The sequence below is a fragment of the Leucopleurus acutus genome (assembly GCF_964270905.1).
Source record: "Leucopleurus acutus genome assembly, chromosome: 1".
Classification (NCBI taxonomy): domain Eukaryota; kingdom Metazoa; phylum Chordata; class Mammalia; order Artiodactyla; family Delphinidae; genus Leucopleurus; species Leucopleurus acutus.
Genome location: NC_139142.1, coordinates 141652727 through 141673191, shown reverse-complemented (window position 1 = coordinate 141673191; position 20465 = coordinate 141652727). Strand labels below are relative to the sequence as shown.

Here is a 20465-nt window from a genome sequence, read left to right as displayed (position 1 = left end):
TTGTGTCCTCTTCACCAAAGAACTATGACATGGATTTTCAAGCCTAAGAGATTGGATTGGAGTCTTGATTTTTGCCAAGCCTCTTACTCTGTTTCCTCATCTGTTTATTTGGAATAATACACACCTTCACAGGTTAGAATGAGATTGCATGCATAAATGAACTAGCATGATAGCTGACACAAGATGCATGTTTGATAAGATTTTCTCTCTTCAATAATATCCTTTCAGTTATCTTGGTTTACTTTTTAATCTGTTTGAAAGCTAGCTATGCTTTATAGTGAAATGGTTATGAAATTTGAAATCTCTAATATGGGGGATATTAGTTGCTTCTTAATTTTAACAGAAACAAGGAAGTAATTAAAATGAAATTTTTAGGTTAACACACAACCTACCTACCACTTAAGGTATTTGGAGCCTGATCATTTTAAGAAGCTATTTGGAGCCTGACGCTTGTAACACTAAACTTACGGATTCCAAACTATTTCAGTAGAATAGCCTCCTTAGTCTTTGAGGTTAGCTTTCAATCTTAGCAGAGCAATGATCTTTATTTAGCATATTTATTTATTTTTGAAGTAACGTTGGAGCAGGTAATTTTGCCAGTACTGCAGTACTTTATTGCACCTTCAAAATTAGATTATGCTATAGAAGTGACATATTTTTATAGTTGTTACTTGAGTTAGAAATTTAGCAACATGATTTTTACTAGGAAACTCTGGTGTATGATTTTCTTTCAATTGCCCAGTGAATGTTTTGAAAGCTTTACATTTTCTTGGTTTGTGTAAAATGTTTTAGAGGCATATACATCTTGTTGTACATCTTGTTTTCATACTTTAGCAGCAGAAACTGTTTTTTTAACTTTCATTTTTCTTTAGTAATTAACACAATTGATCTAAATGGTTAAAGCAATACCTGTGCTTTATTTCTTTGTTCCTATCCTCAGATTCTGTTATTCATCTTTGTTTTCCTCTACAATATGATTTTGAGCCCTATGTTTTAGTGATAATGTATATATTATTTTTGTAAGGTCTAACCCCCACCCCCAGTTTCTCCTATCTCAACTTTAGTGTCTTCTTACCCATATCTACTTGGTCCTGTCCTTTCTGGTATCTTCAGTTGTTTCTAGATAAACATTTGGCACTTTTAAATTCTTTGTCCTGTTTTATTTGAATCCTTTTGAGGGGCAGAGAGGTAGCAAATTCTATTATACTTCTAATAGACAAAATTTAGCTTAAATGATTGATATTTTTGAGCTCATGTGTTTGCATATTGTGACTTCTGGGTATTTTTGCTTTTCCTAGTAGCTGTTTAATGGTTTTCTTTATATGGAGATTTTTCTAACATGCTTTTTAAATCCTTTAATCCCCACAGGGTCATAATGTCCATATTTCTCAGAAACAGCTTAGCTAGCCTTCAAGGCCTAGTTACAAAGGAAGTTAATTCCTGAAGGAACTGAGGACATCAAGGCAGAAAGAATTCCAGGCAGGCAGCTAGTAATGAATATTGATTGTGAACTGTGAGGTACTTGGTGTGGGCTGGTAAATTTTAGTGCTTTAGAGGTAACCCTGCAAGGCTACCTCTTACTGTGGAGTGCACATGAAACATTCTGAAATGTATGCCCATGGCGCATATAATTTGCTACTCCGTGGCAGGTAGACATTAAAATTCACTTATAGGGTGGGGATAGTGTTAGGGGAAATCAGATTTTACAGCTGTAGGATGAAAGGGCAAACTTTGATAAGCATTAAAGAAAAAAAAAAACCCATTAGAGTATACAGAGTAGTAGTTCTTAACTCTAGGAACAGCATTAAGCTATAGTGAAAACTGCTCAGAAATAGCCAGAAGTACGAGCTTGTTGGCATTTGTATTTCAGTAACAGGTATGTATATTTTACCAGCTATTTAAAGTCAGAATGGGAAAGAATTTGAGTGGAATGTGTTTATAGTAGTGTCTGAAGAGTGTCACCTTACCATTCTGCAACACTATCCGTTTGTTACTGAAAAAGCTCAAGAATTGTATCGAGTCTTAAACTCTCAAAATACACCATTGGAAAAACTTGACAGGCCCGGTAGTACCAGGTGAGCCTGAGGTAACCAGATATATAAGCTTGTCAGCTATCTCTGCCTAGAGTTTAATGAAGTTTTCATCAGGTTGAACTTTAAAAGAATAAGTATAGCTAACTACAGGAGGCAATATTAGCAGGCAGAGGGCATGACTCTTCCTACCTTGGATAGTGATTAAACAACATTTTGACATGGAATTATTTAATTTAAAATTTTGAAAAAGAAGGAAAGTTATTGGATTTTAAAAAATTAGGAAAGGACTTGCTTAACATGATAATTTCAGATTATACTTAGGTGTTTTAAGTAAAATATTAGCGTTCCCCCTTTTACCCCTCGATTCCCACTCCTCAGGAATAAGCACTGTCAGTAGTTGTGTATCTTTTCAAAGCTTGTTCTTTGTAGATATGTCATTAACAGGCTGTAATGCTCTAGTAGTATTAATTATGTTATAATTCATTGTGATATTTATAGCCTTCATTTTTTGAGTATAGTAATTGGAGTGACAGATATTTTCATTTATATAAGTGTATGGAGCCTCTAGGATACATCTGTTGTTACTGTCACTGAAGGGAATTATGTTGATGACTGAATTCTTGATATAGAAATTGGCACACTGAGAGGACCTTTCTCATTCCAAACAGGGAAAAGCTTCATTAAATGGAAAAAGAACAATATATTGCTGTATTTTTATCCTCAGTCGTATTTTTTTGGTGGAAATCTTAAATGTTTATACATTTACTATTTAGCCATGTAAATAATTCCTGGGACCACTCCACTAATTTTTAATAGAAGCATTCTGTATACAATTTTGCTATCCCTTTTCAAGAGAAGCAGCAATAATTTTTGCTGGTGTTTGGGGCAGTAGGTAAGTAATATAACCTGATCCTCCACCTCATCGTGGAGGTGGAGGTACTACCTAATTGTGGAATTATGAGATAATGAAGACCCGAAACAAGATAAGAGTACAAATGAGAAGTAATTATGAAAGAAGAGAATAGATTTAGATTGTTGACTGAATATTGGGATTTCCTGAGGAATTGAGGAAGGAACAGATTTTAGTAGATGGAACATTAGTGAACAGGAATCAGGAATCTTGAATTCTGGTGAGGGTTCGAAACTACATTACAGCCTCTTTGGACCGTGGTATATCTAAGTGTTAGATTGGGGCAAGAATTAGATTTAGGAACTTTCAACCTATAGCAGTAGAAAGTTTTTTCTTTTTATTTAAAAAATAAGTCAAATCTTAATTTGTTAATTAGATAGATGTAGAGCTGTTTGGGGGAGAGGGAATCCTCTAATTGTTCCAAAGAATCCTTAGGGCCTAAGGAGCAGGGTTTTAAAATTAATGAAATGAATGACCCCTTTGTAGACCTACTTCTGAAGTTTTTGCACAAGGATGTTTTTGGTTCACAGTCCACTTGGGCAGTCTTGATATCTGCTTGAAAAAGGTCTTGTGGATACTTTGCAAGGTAGATGATTAAAATATTTATACTAATACATGTGTCCACGGTTGAAAATAAGACCAAAAGAAAGATGATCCCTTTAAGGCAGAATCTATCAAATAGCACAAAGATAATATCCTATGCAAAATGGACTTGGTAAACTAATTTTTATTGCAACGTTTGTCAGCTTCTTTGTGAGAAAGAGCTACCTGTCATGTGTCCTGAGTTTTGAAATCCAGGAATATGCACTCGATAGGAGAAAACAGAGGTGTGCTGTTGAGACCCTGCTTGGAAAAGGATTGAAAGTACTATCACGTTTCATCGCTTGGTGGGAAGAAAATCTTAGGGGTAGCAACCACCTTGAAGATCTGCCAGTAAGAACTGGAGATCTACTATTAAGTTCCAGTTTACTAGTAAGGAATGCCAGCTTAAAACAGTAAGTCACAGTTAGTAATGTCAAATACTTTTTAAACTCACAGGCCCACACAGAAGTTCCATAGAGGTAAGTTAGATAATTGGGGATGGTGGTGTAGTGATAAAAGCCTGAACTGGTAACGGTGATGAGAAAGAAGTATAATAGAACATGCTGTGTGACAGTCATTCTGAGATAAAATGTTTTTGAATTAAATAATGTATGTAAGATAGTTCTAATTGTCCATAGTAAACAAAACATTGTTATTAGTGAGGTAGTATTTGAGCTCTGGAATTATAACTGCCAGGGTGTGCATCCTGCCTCTGCACATCTGTAGAGTGACAGTACAACCTTAAGGGGTAGTGAATTAAATTATATAATATACTTTGCACTATGCCTGACATATATGAATGATCAATAAAGCTTAGCTGCTGTTATAATAATTTGGTTTCAGAGACGTTCAGTTATGCGTTCAGTAATCTTTTTGGAATGTTCTTTAAAAAAAAATAATAACAGTTAGAAAATGTCCTACTCCCTGCCCCTTCCCCACAGATGTTTTTCTTAAAGGTTATCTTTTCAAAGAAAGAGATTTCTAGGCTGTATGTTTTTGATTCTAGGAGGTTTACAGGGAATCTGAACTTCCCTCTTTTTTAGAATTGATGATGGGTAGCATCATTACCTAATTTGAAAAAGAATGGGAAAGTTGCATTCTAACTGTAAAGTAAAATTTCAAATTAGAAATCTGTTTTACACTCAATTTTTATTTCTTTGCCTATTATTATTAATGGATGCATAGCAAGAAAACAAACTGACATTAGGGATTTGATTTTTTTTTTTTTTAATAAAAAGTAACTTCTACGAAATCTCTGGTAAATTCAAATATGCCATAGCCTGGTCTCCTAGAATTTATGATTCTCTTGATATTCAGAAAGAAGGCTCTGATATGAAAAACTCCCCTAGTCAAAGAAAGATGGTTTTATTATACTGTTCATTAAAGTACTCATAATTACTAGTACATTTTAAGTTGTTAATAGGATGAAATTTAATGAAAGGGTTTTAAGCTTAATCCTTGGTTAATGAGAATTGTGTTTCTCAGCATTCTTTTAACAAATATTATTGAGTATAATATGTATAGCAAGGAATTGTGGGGATACAAAATTAGAGACATATCCTGGTTTCTAGATGATTTATAATTTGTTAAAATATACTCTTTCTCACAAACACATTATTGCCTCATGCATCTTCATGGATTTATAGAATACTGTATTTCAATTAATTGAGCATTTATAATATGTAGATTTACAGAATATTAGAGCAGAAAGGACCTTAGAAATCATCTGTTCCAATCTTCTAATTTTACACACAAGGGAACTGAGGTTTCATATTTTAATATAAATATTATATAGAGTGTTACATATAACCCATGTTATTAAGTGGAACGATTTCTATACAATATTTCATTAAAAAAATTTATTTATTTATTTATTGCTGCGTTGGGTCTTCGTTGTGGTGCGCGGGCTTCTCTTGTGGAGCATGGGCTCTAGGCTTGCGGGCTCAGTAGTTGTGGCACACAGGCTTAGTTGCTCTGTGTCATGTTGCATCTTCCCGGACCAGGGCTCGAACCTGTGTCCCCTGCATTGGCAGGAGGATTCTTAAACACTGCTCCACCAGGGAAGACCCTCTACACATTCTTATGCTTTTTTTAAAGTCACAATTTAAATTGATATGTCTAGCATTTTATTACCATGCAGTTTGGCATTCATTTTTGAAACACTATCAGAGAGTACCTGATAACACATTCTAGAGAGTCAATCTTGGCCTATTCTGTAGCAGGGTTTATAATTTTGCTAGATATGATAATACTTTCAGACTAGTAAGTATAGAGCTACCTTTTTCAAATACTAGGGTTCATTGATCTTTGTATACTGTCTTTTGAAATCAAGGCAGTAGGGTTTGATTATATACTGCATACTTTACAGTAAGGCAAGAGATTCTGGTTAATGGGAAAATTATCTGAACCAAGGGTGGCATAGCTACCAAATAATGGTTGGAGAATGGAGTTGAGGATTTATCAGTTTTGATAGAGGAAAAAAAAAAAAAACTAAGGAATTTGGAGGTGCTTTTGTAGGACTAGATACATTTAAATTTGAGGCATAGCTATTTAACAATCAAAGGGATTCTTAGAAAATTATTGCTTAAAGTTTTTGGGAAAAGTTTGTAAATCACAAATATACTGTGTTTAGAACTGGAAGGTAATTGACCTAGAGTTTTACTCTGGGATAACTCCACTCTAATTGCTTGATCTTACACAACACAACCTCCAGGTTTCCCGAAGTAGGGTGATCATAATTCTGTTTGTGCCTATTGCAACAAAATTATTCATAACATCCCTTTCCTTCTTAAAAGTGTTCTCGTTTTGATGATAAATTATGTGGTTACTTTACCCATAAATGTAATATCTGCCCTCGAGTACTTAATGTGATGAACACATATGAAACTTCCTCCTGTACTGGGTAAGATTCTTTTCCTTAAGCTGGGAGATTTCTGTTCAGTGGAGTTAGGAGGGCATTAGTAAAGATAGCCTAGTGGAGATCAGGGTGATCTCAAGGTTTAAGACGATTTATAGGCTAGAAAAGAGCCCTGTGTTTTCTGTGCTTGCATCAGAAACACAACATAGGTGGATGTTACTTAGCTTGTCTGGGCAAAACTGAATTCTCATTGCTCAAAGGTAGTTGTGCACTTATGTATCATTAAAAATTTTAGGGCTTCGCTGGTGGCACAGTGGTTGAGAGTCCGCCTGCCGATGCAGGGGACACGGGTTCGTGCCCCGGTCTGGGAAGATCCCACATGCCACGGAGCGGCTGGGCCCGTGAGCCATGGCCTCTGAGCCTGCGCGTCCAGAACCTGTGCTCCACAACGGGAGAGGCCACAACAGTGAGAGGCCCACATACTGCAAAAAAAAAAAAAATTATCTGCAGTCAGATACACTCAATCCCAAGGGCAAATAAATCTGTGTACATAGTTATAAGTATTTTCAGTTAGTATATTTAATTTTTTAAATAGACTTTATTTTTTAGAGTGCTTTTAGGTTTACATCAAAATTGAGCAGAAAGTAGAGTTCCCACATATCCCCTGCCCACACGCACACTTACAGCCTCCTCCACTAACACCATCCCTACCAGAGTGGTACATTAGATACAATTGATGAACCTACGTTGACACATCATTATCACCCAAAGTCCGTAGTTTACGTTAGAGCTCATTCTTGGTGTTGTACCTTCTACAGGTTTTGACAAATGTATAATGCCATATATCCACCATTATTACTAGAGAATAGTTTCACTGCCCTAAATATTCTTTGAGGTCCACCTATTCATCCCACCTCCGCCTTAGCCCCTGGCAACCAGTGATCTTTTTGCCATTTCCATAGTTTTGCCTTTCCCAGAATGTCATATAGTTGGAATCATATAGTATGTAGCCTTTTTTAGATTTGCTTTGTGCATTTAAGGTTCCTCCATGTCTTTCCCTGGCTTAATAGCCCATTTCTTTTTAGCACTGAATAATATTCCATTGTCTGGAAGTATATTTAATTTTAAGAAAGTGTTATTGATAGGCTGTTTCTAGATAGGCTTACTAAATTTACCACAAGAAGGATCTTAGTTCTTTTTAACAACAGATTGAATGTAAAACTGTTAAGTTTTATAAAAATTTCAGGTGCTGCCCTTTATTAATTTGGCCACTGACCACACCACCAGAGAATTGTCTGTAATGTCTTTTTTAAACTCTTTCCTATGAAGCCAGGCTTTTCAAGAGAAGAGTGGTGGAATCATCAGCACTATGGGGAAGTCTTGCTTCTGAACCATCTTTTGTTTTCTCACTCTTCTCTCCCCCTTCCCCAACACACACACACACACACACACACACGCACGCACACACAAACAGAATTGCTTTAGGACCTCTTTGATTCTGTGGAGTTCTATCTCCATTCTTTAATAGAATTATAATTTTAAGGAGTTAGTGATTGTAGTGTGCTGCACATTCAGATGGAGGGGTCCTGACTTTTCATAGCCAGAAATTATTAATTAATTAATTACATTTAAGTGGTGACAAAAATATCTGTAACTTTAACTACAAAAAACTTTCCTGGCCCCGTGAGGTGCATTGACTGCAGTTGTGGAAAGTGTTAGGAGACCATGCTTTGGCTTTGGACACACCTGGATTCCAGTCCAGACTCTTTCACTATTAGCTTATAACTGTGGGAAAAGTACTCAACTTTTTTGGGCCTTAGTTTCCACATCTTGAAGGGGATTATAATGGCACCTATGTCATGTTGTGAGGATTAAATGAGATCATGTAAAAGTGCTTATTAGTACATCGTCTAACACATAACACATACTTAGAAAATGTTACCTGTTGATATACATGTCTAATGATAAGTAATACTAGTAATAGCTGTCAAAGAGAGCACAGATAGATGTCTGTTAGTGTTTAAGGGATTTTTACTTTTGTTTTTAGGTGAGTTTGCGTAAATATATATCATATAATTTACTAATTCAAAGGACATTTTCAACTTGGTCCTCTTGTCCTGTATGCAAGTAGAAAACTGAACTAAATCAGATCAGCATTCCTTCTTCCTTAGGAGTATCTTGTCCAGGGGTTGCAGTGTCAGTTTGAGTGACTTTCTTGGTTCTCTGCAGTGGGGAATTGTGTTCAGACTGTTTCTCGGCTACCTTTGAATTGTGGTGCGTTGGGATTTGTGATTATATTGGAATCGGATGGGTTCTTGGTGTTTCTGGACATACTTGCAGGCATTCCTTTTATGTTAGCGTGGTTAGTATATTGGATGAACAGGCTTAAATCTAAGCTTGTTTTGAAGTGCAATTCAGAAGAAGGGAGAAAAAATACAGAACAGATCCACTAGCAGCATATTTCTAGAGCATAATCAAGCACATAATCACAGCATTCGAGAGGACATAAACTCCCCCAGTTCACAGAGAATGTGAGAATAAGCATTTGTGATTTCCACTTAATGATCAAGAATATGATTAAAACAGAGTAATACTTTTTACTGCTCTCTAGGGATTTACTGATAACCAGTTTTCTTTAGTGATTGAACCAGTAGTAAAATGAACAAAACCAGCTTCCTTCTCTCTGTATATTAGTTGGCATTGACTTTGACAGGTGGGCAGGTGGCAGTTTGTAAGACTAAAACATAGCTTCTTGGGTACCCCTTTATCTGGAAGTGAGCTCAGCTTTTCTTGCAGGGGCTTGGTGTCTCCCTGCTGGAATTCTAAAACTTCCCCTGCATCTGAGAATGATATCTTTTTGGCTTCTTGGGGCCTCTCATAGCTAGTTCCTTTCAAGGAACTGACATTGCATCTCAAAAGGTAGTTTAGAGTAGCATTTGAAGGCAGAACAGTTAATCTAAGGCTGTTAATTACTGCTTCCTGTCCTTCCCAGACTCTGAATCTTTTATGAATTGAAAGACTAGTATGAATTTGGAGTTCTTGACCTCTACTTGAGTAAGTGTAGTACCTCCCTTAGGGTTCTGAGGTCCCTGGTGTAGAGTTTATCTCCAAAGGCAAATACTTCTATGGATATAAACAGAAAAATTTCCACTTAGCAACCTGCATTTTCAGCCAGCCCCATTATATCCTTGGCTTTTGGTCTGTAGGAAAACTTCCATTGAATTCATACCTCTCCTGTGAAATATTCTCAACCTGATGTTGGTAGATACTGGCCCCACTCTGCTCATTGCAGAGGATCTGGCTTGGTCCCAAGAGTGACTCAGAGTACCCTCTTTTAGCTTCTCACCTGTACTTTAGATACTGAATTACCTTAGCCTGAATTGGTAAAAATGCGGAATGAACCCTTGGTGGTGGAGTAAATGGGTGAGAGAGAGTATGCTTGCACTGTGATATGGACCCCACTCCAAGTTCTTCCAGTAAGTCTGGATTTTTTTTTCACTCTCTTTTTGCCATTGCCACCTTGTCTTATGGAAGTGTAACCTCAAGCAAATTATGGGCCGTTGGAAGTAGGCATCAACTTTTAGTTCCTGGGCAGTGCCTGGCAATGTTGTTGAAGCCTAGCCTTCACCATAGAGTTTAGTTTAATTCATCATTGTACAGTTCTCATTCTTTTTGATCTGGCCTCTAGAAGCCAGGCAACTAAATTATGTGAAGAGAGCCTGTCAAATGCCATGGTTATTTTTTTGTTTTGTTTTGTTTTTATTTTTGTTTTTATCCCATGGTTATTTTTAAGACTGACTTTTCAGAAGATTTTTCTAGTTGTATAAATTTATGGGATTATGGAGGGCATAGTCCCTCCAGACACTGGCAATGAGTTGAGTTACTGTTACTGTTGGTTTTACTCCTGAGCTGACCCCCATAGTATTTCTTACTCTGAAGTACAGATTGTCTTGCTCTCCTGTGCCTGAGGGTCTGCATTCAGGTAGAGGCTGCTTCACAGACAATTGGGTTGTTTGCCATGGGCCCAGGGAAGAAGAGGATGTGGGGAAAGTCTAACCTGAATTCAGGATAGGATCCTGCATTAGAGAAATTTGCTAGCCTTTCAGTTGAAATTTGGACTCTGACTCCCAAAAGAAGGTGTCAGTAGGTCAGTTAACACTTCTTGTTGTGACCCATAAAAGACATTGCATCTCTAACGGAGTGTTCACCCATCCAAAAGAGAGATCCTGACTTGCATATAACCTGTTGCCACTTGCGGTTATCTTTCATCACTTGCCTGAGTTTGGAAAGGTAATGGTTTGTGCTCTAAGGAAAGAGATTTCCCCGAGACCTGAGGCTTTCTCATTCCAACTGGCTGGGCCCATTGCTAAAACGCTTTCCAGTGGGCTTGCTTCTGCCTGGCCAGCACCTGGGCTGCCCCAGCTTGTAATTAGCCTGCCTTTGCTTCATAAGCTTCCCAGGGTGGTTCTTCTTCTAAAAGCTTGTATGAAATGCTGTTTACTGTCTCTTTATAGTTTAAAAATGAATCCTTTTTGTTCTTTGCAGCTCATTTGCTTTTTTCTTTTCTTTTCTTTTCTTTCCTTTAAATTACTATTAACACCTGTTGATTCTTTTTTTTTTTCTGATTGGCCTGTCACTGCATTCCTGCTCCCCCTCCCTCTAGCTGGGTTTGTCAAGTCGCCCATGTCAGAAACTAAGCTCACTGGGGACGCCTTTGAGCTGTACTGTGACGTGGTCGGGAGCCCCACGCCAGAGATCCAGTGGTGGTACGCAGAAGTCAACCGGGCAGAGTCTTTCAGACAGCTGTGGGACGGTGCTCGGAAGCGCCGTGTCACCGTAAACACCGCCTACGGGTCAAACGGCGTGAGTGTGCTGAGAATAACCCGGCTCACCTTGGAGGACTCTGGGACTTACGAGTGCAGGGCCAGCAACGACCCCAAGAGGAATGACTTGAGGCAAAACCCTTCCATAACATGGATTCGAGCCCAGGCCACCATAAGCGTCCTTCAGAGTGAGTCCAGCACCCTACAGTAGTAGTACTGTAGTCACTAGAGGTGGCCCGATGACCCTTCCCTTCTGCTTCCTTTCCCTCTTCCCCAGTATGATCACTCACCCCACCCCTTGTCTTCGTTTTTTCAAACCCACGATCCTTCTGGTTGTAGTGTATGAAAATATTTGTGGCAAATTTTATTTTTCTTCTTTGCTGTCCTCTTTACCTCCCTTATCCCCCAACCCTTCTCTGTGTCTTTCTCCTCAGGAACAAAGAACTTGGGGAAATCTGTGATTGTCCAAAATCATCTGCATTGGGAAGAGGTGGGGAGGGAGAACTGGGGAGGCTAACAACAAGAAAAAAAAAAAAAAAACACTTAAAACTCACAAAACCAGGCAGTCAAACCAGGATAGTGTTGAATTGTTTCTTTCCCTCTACTTTAATTTTGTAGTAGGTTTTCTGCTATCCTTTTGCTGATTTATCCTTTGGTGCCTTTCTATTTTTATTTCTCTCCCCAGTCTAACTACTTTTTATTTCTTCTGTTCATCTGTTTGAAGCTCTCTGAGTAGCTGCCTTCACCTCTATGGTTTTAAGTTTGTGTCTGCCCAGCCTCTTCCCTCACTGTGACTTAGTGTCATCCTGTTCTGTGATGGGAATGTTGCCATGAGTGTGGTGTGGTGATGTGTTTTGGTTGTTGGGTGGCATGTAAGCTTGGATATTTCCATAGTTCTAGCTCTTTTTCTTTTCTAAAACAGTGGCATGTGCTTCTCTGATAACAGCCCTCCACTGCAGCAGTATTACTCCTCACTGGTCCTGCCCAGCTAGTCTCCTATTCTCTTAAAAGCAGCAGCCTGAGATTTCCTCCTTATGTCTTGCTGTTAGGAGCCAGGTGACTCTAAGCTGCAAAGTATTTTTTAAAACCCCATCATGCTGTTTCAAAGTCAGAGTTGGATCTGTTGACAGATAGTTTGACTCTGATGACTGACTGTTGGCACAGCAGTCACTGCCACACTATCATTCCAGAGGCTGGCAACCCCAGAAATAGTTTGGAAGCCATTCACACTGGCCTTTCTTGTGTCTTAAAAAAGGAAACTAAATTCCAACCCTGTTCCTCTGTGTGGTAACAGTGAGCTGAGCAGTTGGCTCAGAATCCTTCCCTTCATCTGTAGTAGCAGGTACAAGTAAAACATCAGACACAGGAGCTTTTGTGGCCACCTCTTTCTGGATAGTGTCTTGCTGCTTGTATGGTGGGAAGGAGAGGGAGGGAGAAGCCACCACAGAGCCAGTGCTTCTGGCCAGAAAGAGTTCTAGCCCATATCTGTCCTTATTATAGTTGAGGAAGCATTCTCCATTTAATGGAAAGATCTTCTGGGTTTTTCACCTTCTTGTCAAGGACTCAGTAGGAGTCCCTAGAGCCAGTTCAGGCTTAAAGAACTGATTGATTTAGAGAGTAAATAAAAATAGTAAATTACATTTATGAGGATATTGGTAATAACACAGGAGGTAATCTGACATGGGCCTTGAATCTATATATTTCTATGGAAAATAGCAAGTTACTTGTCTGTTCTTTATAGCAACTCAGAAGATGCCTATGAAGAGGACTTAGAGTAGAGTTAGAGGCTGCTGCAGTTGGCACTGTTGAATTAGAGAACCTGCTTCTGGAAAGGGAAAAAGAAAACCTTGTCTATGTGAAAATGGGGAACATTAACCCAGTGATTTTTCTTTTATTTAACGATTTTTTCCCTTGCACGCCTCCTTCTCCTGCCCCCTTGCTCCTTTCCTTGTAAAAGCAGAATTACCCAAACGGCCACAAAGCTCTGCAGAAGTTTGTAGGCATGGACTGGGCTGGGCATTTGGTACTTGTACTTGCAGGAGCCTGACTCAGGTAGACTCATAGTTAAAAGGTCATGCCTTGGGTCTAGAAGAAGATGCGGCTTTGGGGTACCTACCTCTCAATCTCGAGAGTATACAGCAGTCTCCCAGTTTACTTAGAAATAAGCTTCCTAACTTTGGGGTGTCTGCATGTGGTTGAAACAAACCCTGGCTAGTTCAGACTCTCCCCAGACCTCCCCGTCAATCAGTTGACGCTAGTTAACGGTTTTAGAGAGCCAGGCTTCTTTTTTTTTTCAACACCCTGAACACCACTCTAATTGGATTTTTTTATGATTTCAGCGCCCTCAAGGACATTTGTCTCCAAGGGGAAGTTGAAATTTTCTATCTAAGAATGACCTTCTGGGCTTCCCTGGTGGCGCAGTGGTTGAGAGTCCGCCTGCCGTTGCAGGGGACACGGGTTCGTGCCCCGGTCCGGGAAGATCCCACATGCTGTGGAGCGGCTAGGCCCGTGAGCCGTGGCCGCTGAGCCTGTGCGTCCGGAGCCTGTGCTCCGCAACGGGAGAGGCCACAACAGTGAGAGGCCCGCGTACCGCAAAAAAAAAAATGACCTCCTGGCAGTAATGTAAGGCAGGAAGAGAAGCGTGCCCAGTTTTTAGGTTCTCTCTCTGTCCATAGCATGTTCTACATATGAATGATGGCTAGGGTAAGTAAGGGTCTCCTAACCAGTGCTTCTAAATAGGAGTAAGTGGCAGGTAAGAATTTTTCAGCTTCTCCTAAATGTTCATCTCTCTTGGACTATCATGGGCAATGCTCGACCACCAGTGTTCGATCAGAAATAAAACCCCCCCACCTTCATCCTGGTGCAGAATGCAGATGTGGCACCGAGGCCAAGGAGCTTGGTCTAGCACTGGTTTCCGTATACGGCAATTACAGGAGGAAGGTTACCCCACCCCACAGCCCTCCTATGGTGCAGAATCATATTTAAACCTATTAAAATTATTGACTTGCTCCCAGCTGACTCTCTCCTGGATCTTAAGGGAAAAAGTGCTTTTCTTTGCCTTCTGAGAGTTCTTGGCAGAAAGGCTACCAGGTTGCTTTCATCACCTTCTTAATCTCACTGAGCTGCAGTGGTCATTTGCATCACCACAGGTAAGAGTAGCATTTGCTTTGGCCTCCTTGTAATTTAAGCATCTGGAAGCTCTTGGCCTCAGAGTTTACCCTTTCTCAGTGCAGTCTGAGAGGAAGAACCAAAAGGCGAGTCCCAAATGGGACAGAAAATAAAATTGAATAATAAAAATTCAGTAAAAACCTAAAAGTGTGTTTGGGTTTTAATGTTGCCTTTATATTTTTTTAATTTCTGTGGAGTACTGGTTCTCTCTTTTTATCGCTTTTGTTTTTGCTTGGTTTTGATTTTCCTGAAATTGTGGTGCTTTCTGCCGATGGTGTGTGTGCGCCTTCCATTGCAGGGTTTGCAGCTGTTCTGCTCGACTTAAGGCCCAGGGATTTGGCTTCTGTCCAGTGTGTTTTGGAAACCATGGGACACCACTGCGCTAATGTTTACATGCATCTGCTTCTGTCTTAGTAGCTGCTATGCCTCCATTATCTGTACATAGAGACCCTGTTTGATGTTACGGATAAGGACCAGTGCTGAATGAAAGATAACCACTATCCTTTTGCCAGAGTTGGAAAATAATTAGAACGAATTTACTTGAGCAAACTTGAGGATTTGCTTTATTTATCACAAGTTTCTTTGACGATATGAACTCTACAATGTTACACTGATTAGGAGGTGCTTGGGCATTACATTTTTCAAGTGTCCCATGACGTCTCCGTCCTCTCCTGCTTCCTGCACAATGAACAAAGCTTAGTTCCAGTGAAGGGAGAGAGTTTTGTCTTCAAGAGTTAAGAGTCAGCACTATACTTTATAAAATGTTGTCAGGGAGCTGCTACAGACTTGTAGACAGGAAGTAGCCAGGTTCAGGGAAATGGGAAGTTAGTCAAGGATTTCTGAGAAAGAATTGGAAAAAAAGTAAAAGAGCAAATACCTCTGATTGTGGATTAGAAAAGATGGCTAGTTTAGACTTTACCTGAAAATGTTTGACCAAGAGTAGAAAAAGAACTAACCATGGGAAATGATTAAAGATAAATAACGACAAAAGACAATAAACAAACTTCAAGACTTTAATATAGTGATGGAATTCAAAGTGCTTTATGAACCTTCCAGTAACGGTATTGATATAGTGTGCCTTAAAAAATTTCTGCTCAATGTGTTATAATATTTGACTCAAATAGGTTATTTTTGTAGATACCAAATGAGTGATCCCAGGTTATCTAAGCCCAGGTAGAACCAGAAGATGAAGTATATAACTTGCCCTAGGGTGGAAGGTGTATGGGGATGTTTTTGGGTTGGAGGAGGAGGGATAAAGAATTCGGTCAGATGTGTTTTCTAGGCCCAGCTTTGTCACTAATGATAATTATGGCCTTTCACAAGTCATTGTACCTTTCTAGCTCTTAAAGAGTGGGATTCATTGAACTCTTAAGGGCCTTTCAGCTCTAAAATTCTAGGAGCCCATCATACCAACATATACCACATTCTAGTTATGATTATCTTAGAATGGAAAGTGTTTTAAAGTGCAATTCTGAAAAAATTTTGTCTTTGGATTAAAATATGGGCTGGAGAGAAGAACTTATGGTTCCTTAACAGTTTTCTCTCGGCAAAATTTGGAAAATGCAATAGACTTTCAATAGGAAATTTGCTTTTAGGATCTACATTGTCTTTTTCTGCATAATTAATGGCCAGGCTGTTTTGCCATAGATTTATCAGATTTAAATGTGGGAAAAGCCATATATGCCTAATTATAACTATTACTGTTTCAAGGCAGGAAGTTTATTAGTTATCTAAATGATATTGCCTATTGCCTTTGTCTTCAGAGCTGCAAAGTGGAGCCTGATTTTCTAATTGAAGCCGAATTGGTTGGTGGTTCTTATCTCATAAAATGGTGGTATTCAAAAGCGTACTGTTGCCAGTGCAAGCATCCATAATACTCCCATTCTTTTCACGTCTAGGCCAACTGGTCTTCAGGCTGTTGTCTGCGCTAGTGGTCATTTGCTTATAATCATTGTTTTTCCTTTCTTGACTTCCTCCAAAGTGGCAAAGTGAAATTCCTCATGTGGTCCTGTCTGCCCTCCCTCTTCTAGTCTCCCCAACCTACCCCATCCAACTCTCAGGCCAGGGCTGCAGAGCATGGAACTGTGGCTCCCTATCATTGTGCACTCTTATTACAGAGCCAAGGATTGTCACCAGTGAAGAAGTCATTATTCGAGAAAGCCCTGCGCCCCCTGTCACCCTGCAGTGTAACCTCACCTCCAACTCTCACACCCTTACATACAGCTACTGGACAAAGAATGGGGTAGAACTGACTGCCACTCGTAAGAATGCCAGCAACATGGAATACAGGTGAGAGGGGCTAGCAACTCCTGGGAAGATGGGAGGGAACATGGTTGAGTTTACCTGACATTCATAATCTGTAATTATGCTATGTGGGAGAGACATGGTCCTCCCCTGGAGACTCTAATCCAGTATATCTGGGGTGAGGCCCAGGAATCTAGAAAGGATTTCTAATGAGTGGCCAGGTTTGAGAGCCGTAGAAGATCCCTTCACTATGATGATAGAGCAACTGAGGGCATCGGGAGTGATTTGCTTAGGGTAACAATGCTAGTCAATAAAAAAGCCACAATTAGAATGCAGGTCTCTTGACTAAATCCAGTGGTTTGAGGAATCAGATTGAAATCTGATCTAGGACTCTTAGAGCAATATCACCCTAAGTGATATTTCCACTGAGTAGATTTCCTAGTGAATTACCTTTTAGGAGTGTTTATTATGACCATAACCTGATCAGGACCAGTGGATACAGAGCTCATTACTGATCTGGAAAAGGATGGTAGCCTGGAAATACCCTTTAATGAAAGGGGGATATTTGCTGGCAGAAGTTACCCAGCACCTGAAGATTTGGTACTTTTTTGGAATATCTAGAACACCTGGTACCTCACCTTTCAGAATAGTTTGTTCCTAGTTGAAAAGGGTCAGCTAATCCTATTTGGCAGGATGATGCAATGCAAAGAAAGAGTGCACTGGAGTGAGACCAGGAAAACCTGTGTACCTAGTAGTAGCAAGGACATTCTGCAGTATTTTGCAGAATTGAAATCATTTCATACCCCTTATTTAATTGACCCACATTAATTTGTGGATCCTCCTTTTTTTTGGATAAGAAAACTGAGACTCAAAGAGTAATAATGCTTGACTGTTTTCAAGGCCACATACTGTACCTAATAAGTTGCAGAACCAAGGCTAGGTTCCAGGTCTTCTGACTTTCTAGAATCTAGGTCATTGGTTTTTTTTCGTTTTTTATTGTTTGTTTGTTTGTTCTTCTGCTGTATTATACCATTTCGTGGCAAGGTAGTTAATCTCTCTCCACTGTAGTTTCTTTTGATATAAAATTGGAAATATAGCCTCAGCTATATCCTCATAGTTTGGAAAAGGTTAATCAAATAGAGATGCTGAGTGGAATAAAAGGCATCTATTCTTGGTCTATTAGTTTTACAAGTTTGTTTTTTTATAATACCTCTTTCAAGGTACCACACGTCCAATCTTGTTTCTCTTGGGTCTTTACTATGTTACCCCCCAAAGCTTTGAACTGTAACTTTATGTAAAGTTTGAACCTAACTTTATAGAACGACTCTTTTTTTTTTTAATTGGAGTATAATTGCTTTACATTGTTGTGTTAGTTTCTGCTGTACAATGAAGTGAGTCAGTTATATGTATACATATATCCCCTCCCATCTTGGACCTCCTCCTCCCACCCCCCAGTTCCTACCCATCTAGGTCATCACAGAGCACTGAGCTGAGCTCCCTGTGCTATACCACAGGTTCCCACTAGCTATCTATTTTAGACATGGTAGTGTATTTTTCCTCAGCCTATTTGAAGCTCTCCGGGGGGTGTTCTGCATTGTCAGAGTTTTTCAGGGAATCTGTAGAGTAACAACTCACATTTTGTAGAGTAACAACTGATAAGTCCCTTGGGCCACCTAATAAGTTGGCCATGGAGCCAGTGTCAGACCCTGCTTCTGCTTAGCCTGTAGGGGACATATTTGATTTGCTTTAGTTACTTCCCAATAGCTAGTCAAAGGAAATGTTGTGGGGAGATTTTGAGCCCATAGGCATGGCCCCAAGTTTGGGAGTCATCTCTCAAGGAACTTACTGTAGTCAAGTCTAAGCCCTAAAGATACTGCTGCTGCTGCTGCTGCTCCTCCTAACTCTGGAACATTGCTAAGAGCAGCTAACTGGTGTCTGTTTCCCTACTGGGAGCATATTGATATAAGAATAGGCATTTGGTTCAAATTGAGAAGACTGTTGACAGCTCCTCTTAGAATCTTATGCTGCCGTGGGTATGCTGAGACAGTCCTGTGGGTGGGCTATATCTCTCCTCATCCATACTCTCTTCAAGTCTTTTTTGGGATGAACAGTAAGATGAGTAAGTGCATTTGGCCAGTGTTTGAGGTCAGGCGTTTTTCTCAGACATTAGTGCAGTGGAGATTTGACCATTGCAAGTATTATATTTTAACCATTGAGCAAAAGAGTAGGAGCGGGGGCTTTCCTGGTGGCGCAGTGGTTGAGAATCCGCCTGCCGATGCAGGGGACACGGGTTTGTGCGCCGGTCCGGGAAGATCCCATGTGGAGCGGAGCAGCTGGGCCCGTGAGCCATGGTCACTGAGCCTGCGCGTCCGGAGCCTGTGCTCTGCAACGGGAGAGGCCACAACAGTGAGAGGCCCGCGTACCGCAAAAAAAAAAAAAAAAAGAGTAGGAGTGAAATAATGTTTATTTTCTCATCTGGAAGCTGATGTTTCTCTGTTTTCTGTAATTACACACCAGCCTTTCTGCACGTTTGGGGGGATGTGTCTAGGCCAGCATGAACTGAGCTGATATGAAGCTGACCTTCAGGGCCAAGAAAGCTTGTATAGGATCACCCTATAGGATTCAGAGGAAGTACTGTTCTCTTCATACATACTTCTTGCAGTCCTTTCACTCTGCTTAACTTGGTCTAAGTTTGTGTTCATTCATGTGTTTATTCATTTTTCTACTGTATTCCAGGCACGAGGGTATGTGCTGGGTATAGAATTGTGTACCAAATAAACAGTGCCTATCTACATAGAACTTGGTCTGTAGGGAAAAACAGACATTCATGAAGCAATCACATAAATAAATAATTACATATTGTGATAAGGGTCGTGAAGAATTACAGTGTAGTATGAGAGAGAATGTCAGGGAGAGGGATGTCACTTAGATTGGGGGGTGGAAGTGACATGTAAGCCAAGACCAGTGGAAAAGGACTTAAGAGGCTAAGAGTGATGGGACGAGCATTCTATATAAAGGAGCATCTTGTGTCAGGGTTTTGAGGTAGGAACAAGTTCAGCACATTGAAAAACTGAAAAGAGACCTGTAGGGCTAGAAAGTGGCTGAGATGACACTAGGGAGGGGCCAGATCATGCAGGGCCCTTGAGTTCTAGCTGCACCTAAAAGTCTTGAGAACTGAGCTGCATCTCTGTGGCTGATGCTCTGATGGCAGATTTTTTCCCCCAATATTCCTATGTCCTGTTAGTAGACTTATTGAAAGGCATGCTACTAAAATGCAGGGTAGGAAGAACACTACTACTAAAAGCCTTCAGGAAAGCGCAGAGAAAGATTTGCTTTTTTTCTGCTCTTATTTATTTGACTGGAACCACCAGGTGAGCAAGAACTTTTTGGTGATGGCTCCATCTTCTGTATCTAAGTGTAGATTATAGTAGTTTGTACAGCCCTCTCTTTTGATTACTTGCTTTGTAGTTTATTTCTCCCAATAGACTGGAGCATCTTAATGTTAGGGACCTGTATTCCTGACACCCAGTAAGAAGTAAATTATTAATACACAGAGGGAGGTTTTTGCTTTCAGTTAGGAGGAGGTGAGTTGCATGTCAGGGCACGACTTGGAGAGCAGGGTCCCTGGTTGCCCCTTTGATTCTCCTTTTGTTGTGTATTTTGACTGTTCCCAGCTTCCTTACTTGATTTTTCTTCTCATCTCTGCAGGATCAATAAACCGAGAGCTGAGGATTCAGGCGAATACCACTGTGTATATCACTTTCTCAGTGCTCCTAAAGCAAATGCCACCATTGAAGTAAAAGGTACAAACCAACAGAGGCTGCGGTGTGAGCCTCTCACTCTGCTTC

At 39.9% G+C, this 20465-nt stretch overlaps 1 protein-coding gene across 2 annotated transcripts in view; it reads left to right on the top strand.

The window, feature by feature from the left end:
• Positions 1–20465, top strand: part of NPTN (neuroplastin) — a 55690-nt gene that overhangs the window by 12660 nt on the left and 22565 nt on the right. Inside the window, exons 2-4 of one of the 2 annotated variants that reach the window (XM_082846759.1) lie at positions 11046–11393; positions 16491–16662; positions 20326–20420. In XM_082846759.1, the coding sequence (XP_082702885.1) occupies positions 11046–11393; positions 16491–16662; positions 20326–20420 (615 nt within the window). The remainder of the gene's footprint in view (positions 1–11045; positions 11394–16490; positions 16663–20325; positions 20421–20465) is intronic. The other variant, XM_082846758.1, reaches the window with a different exon arrangement.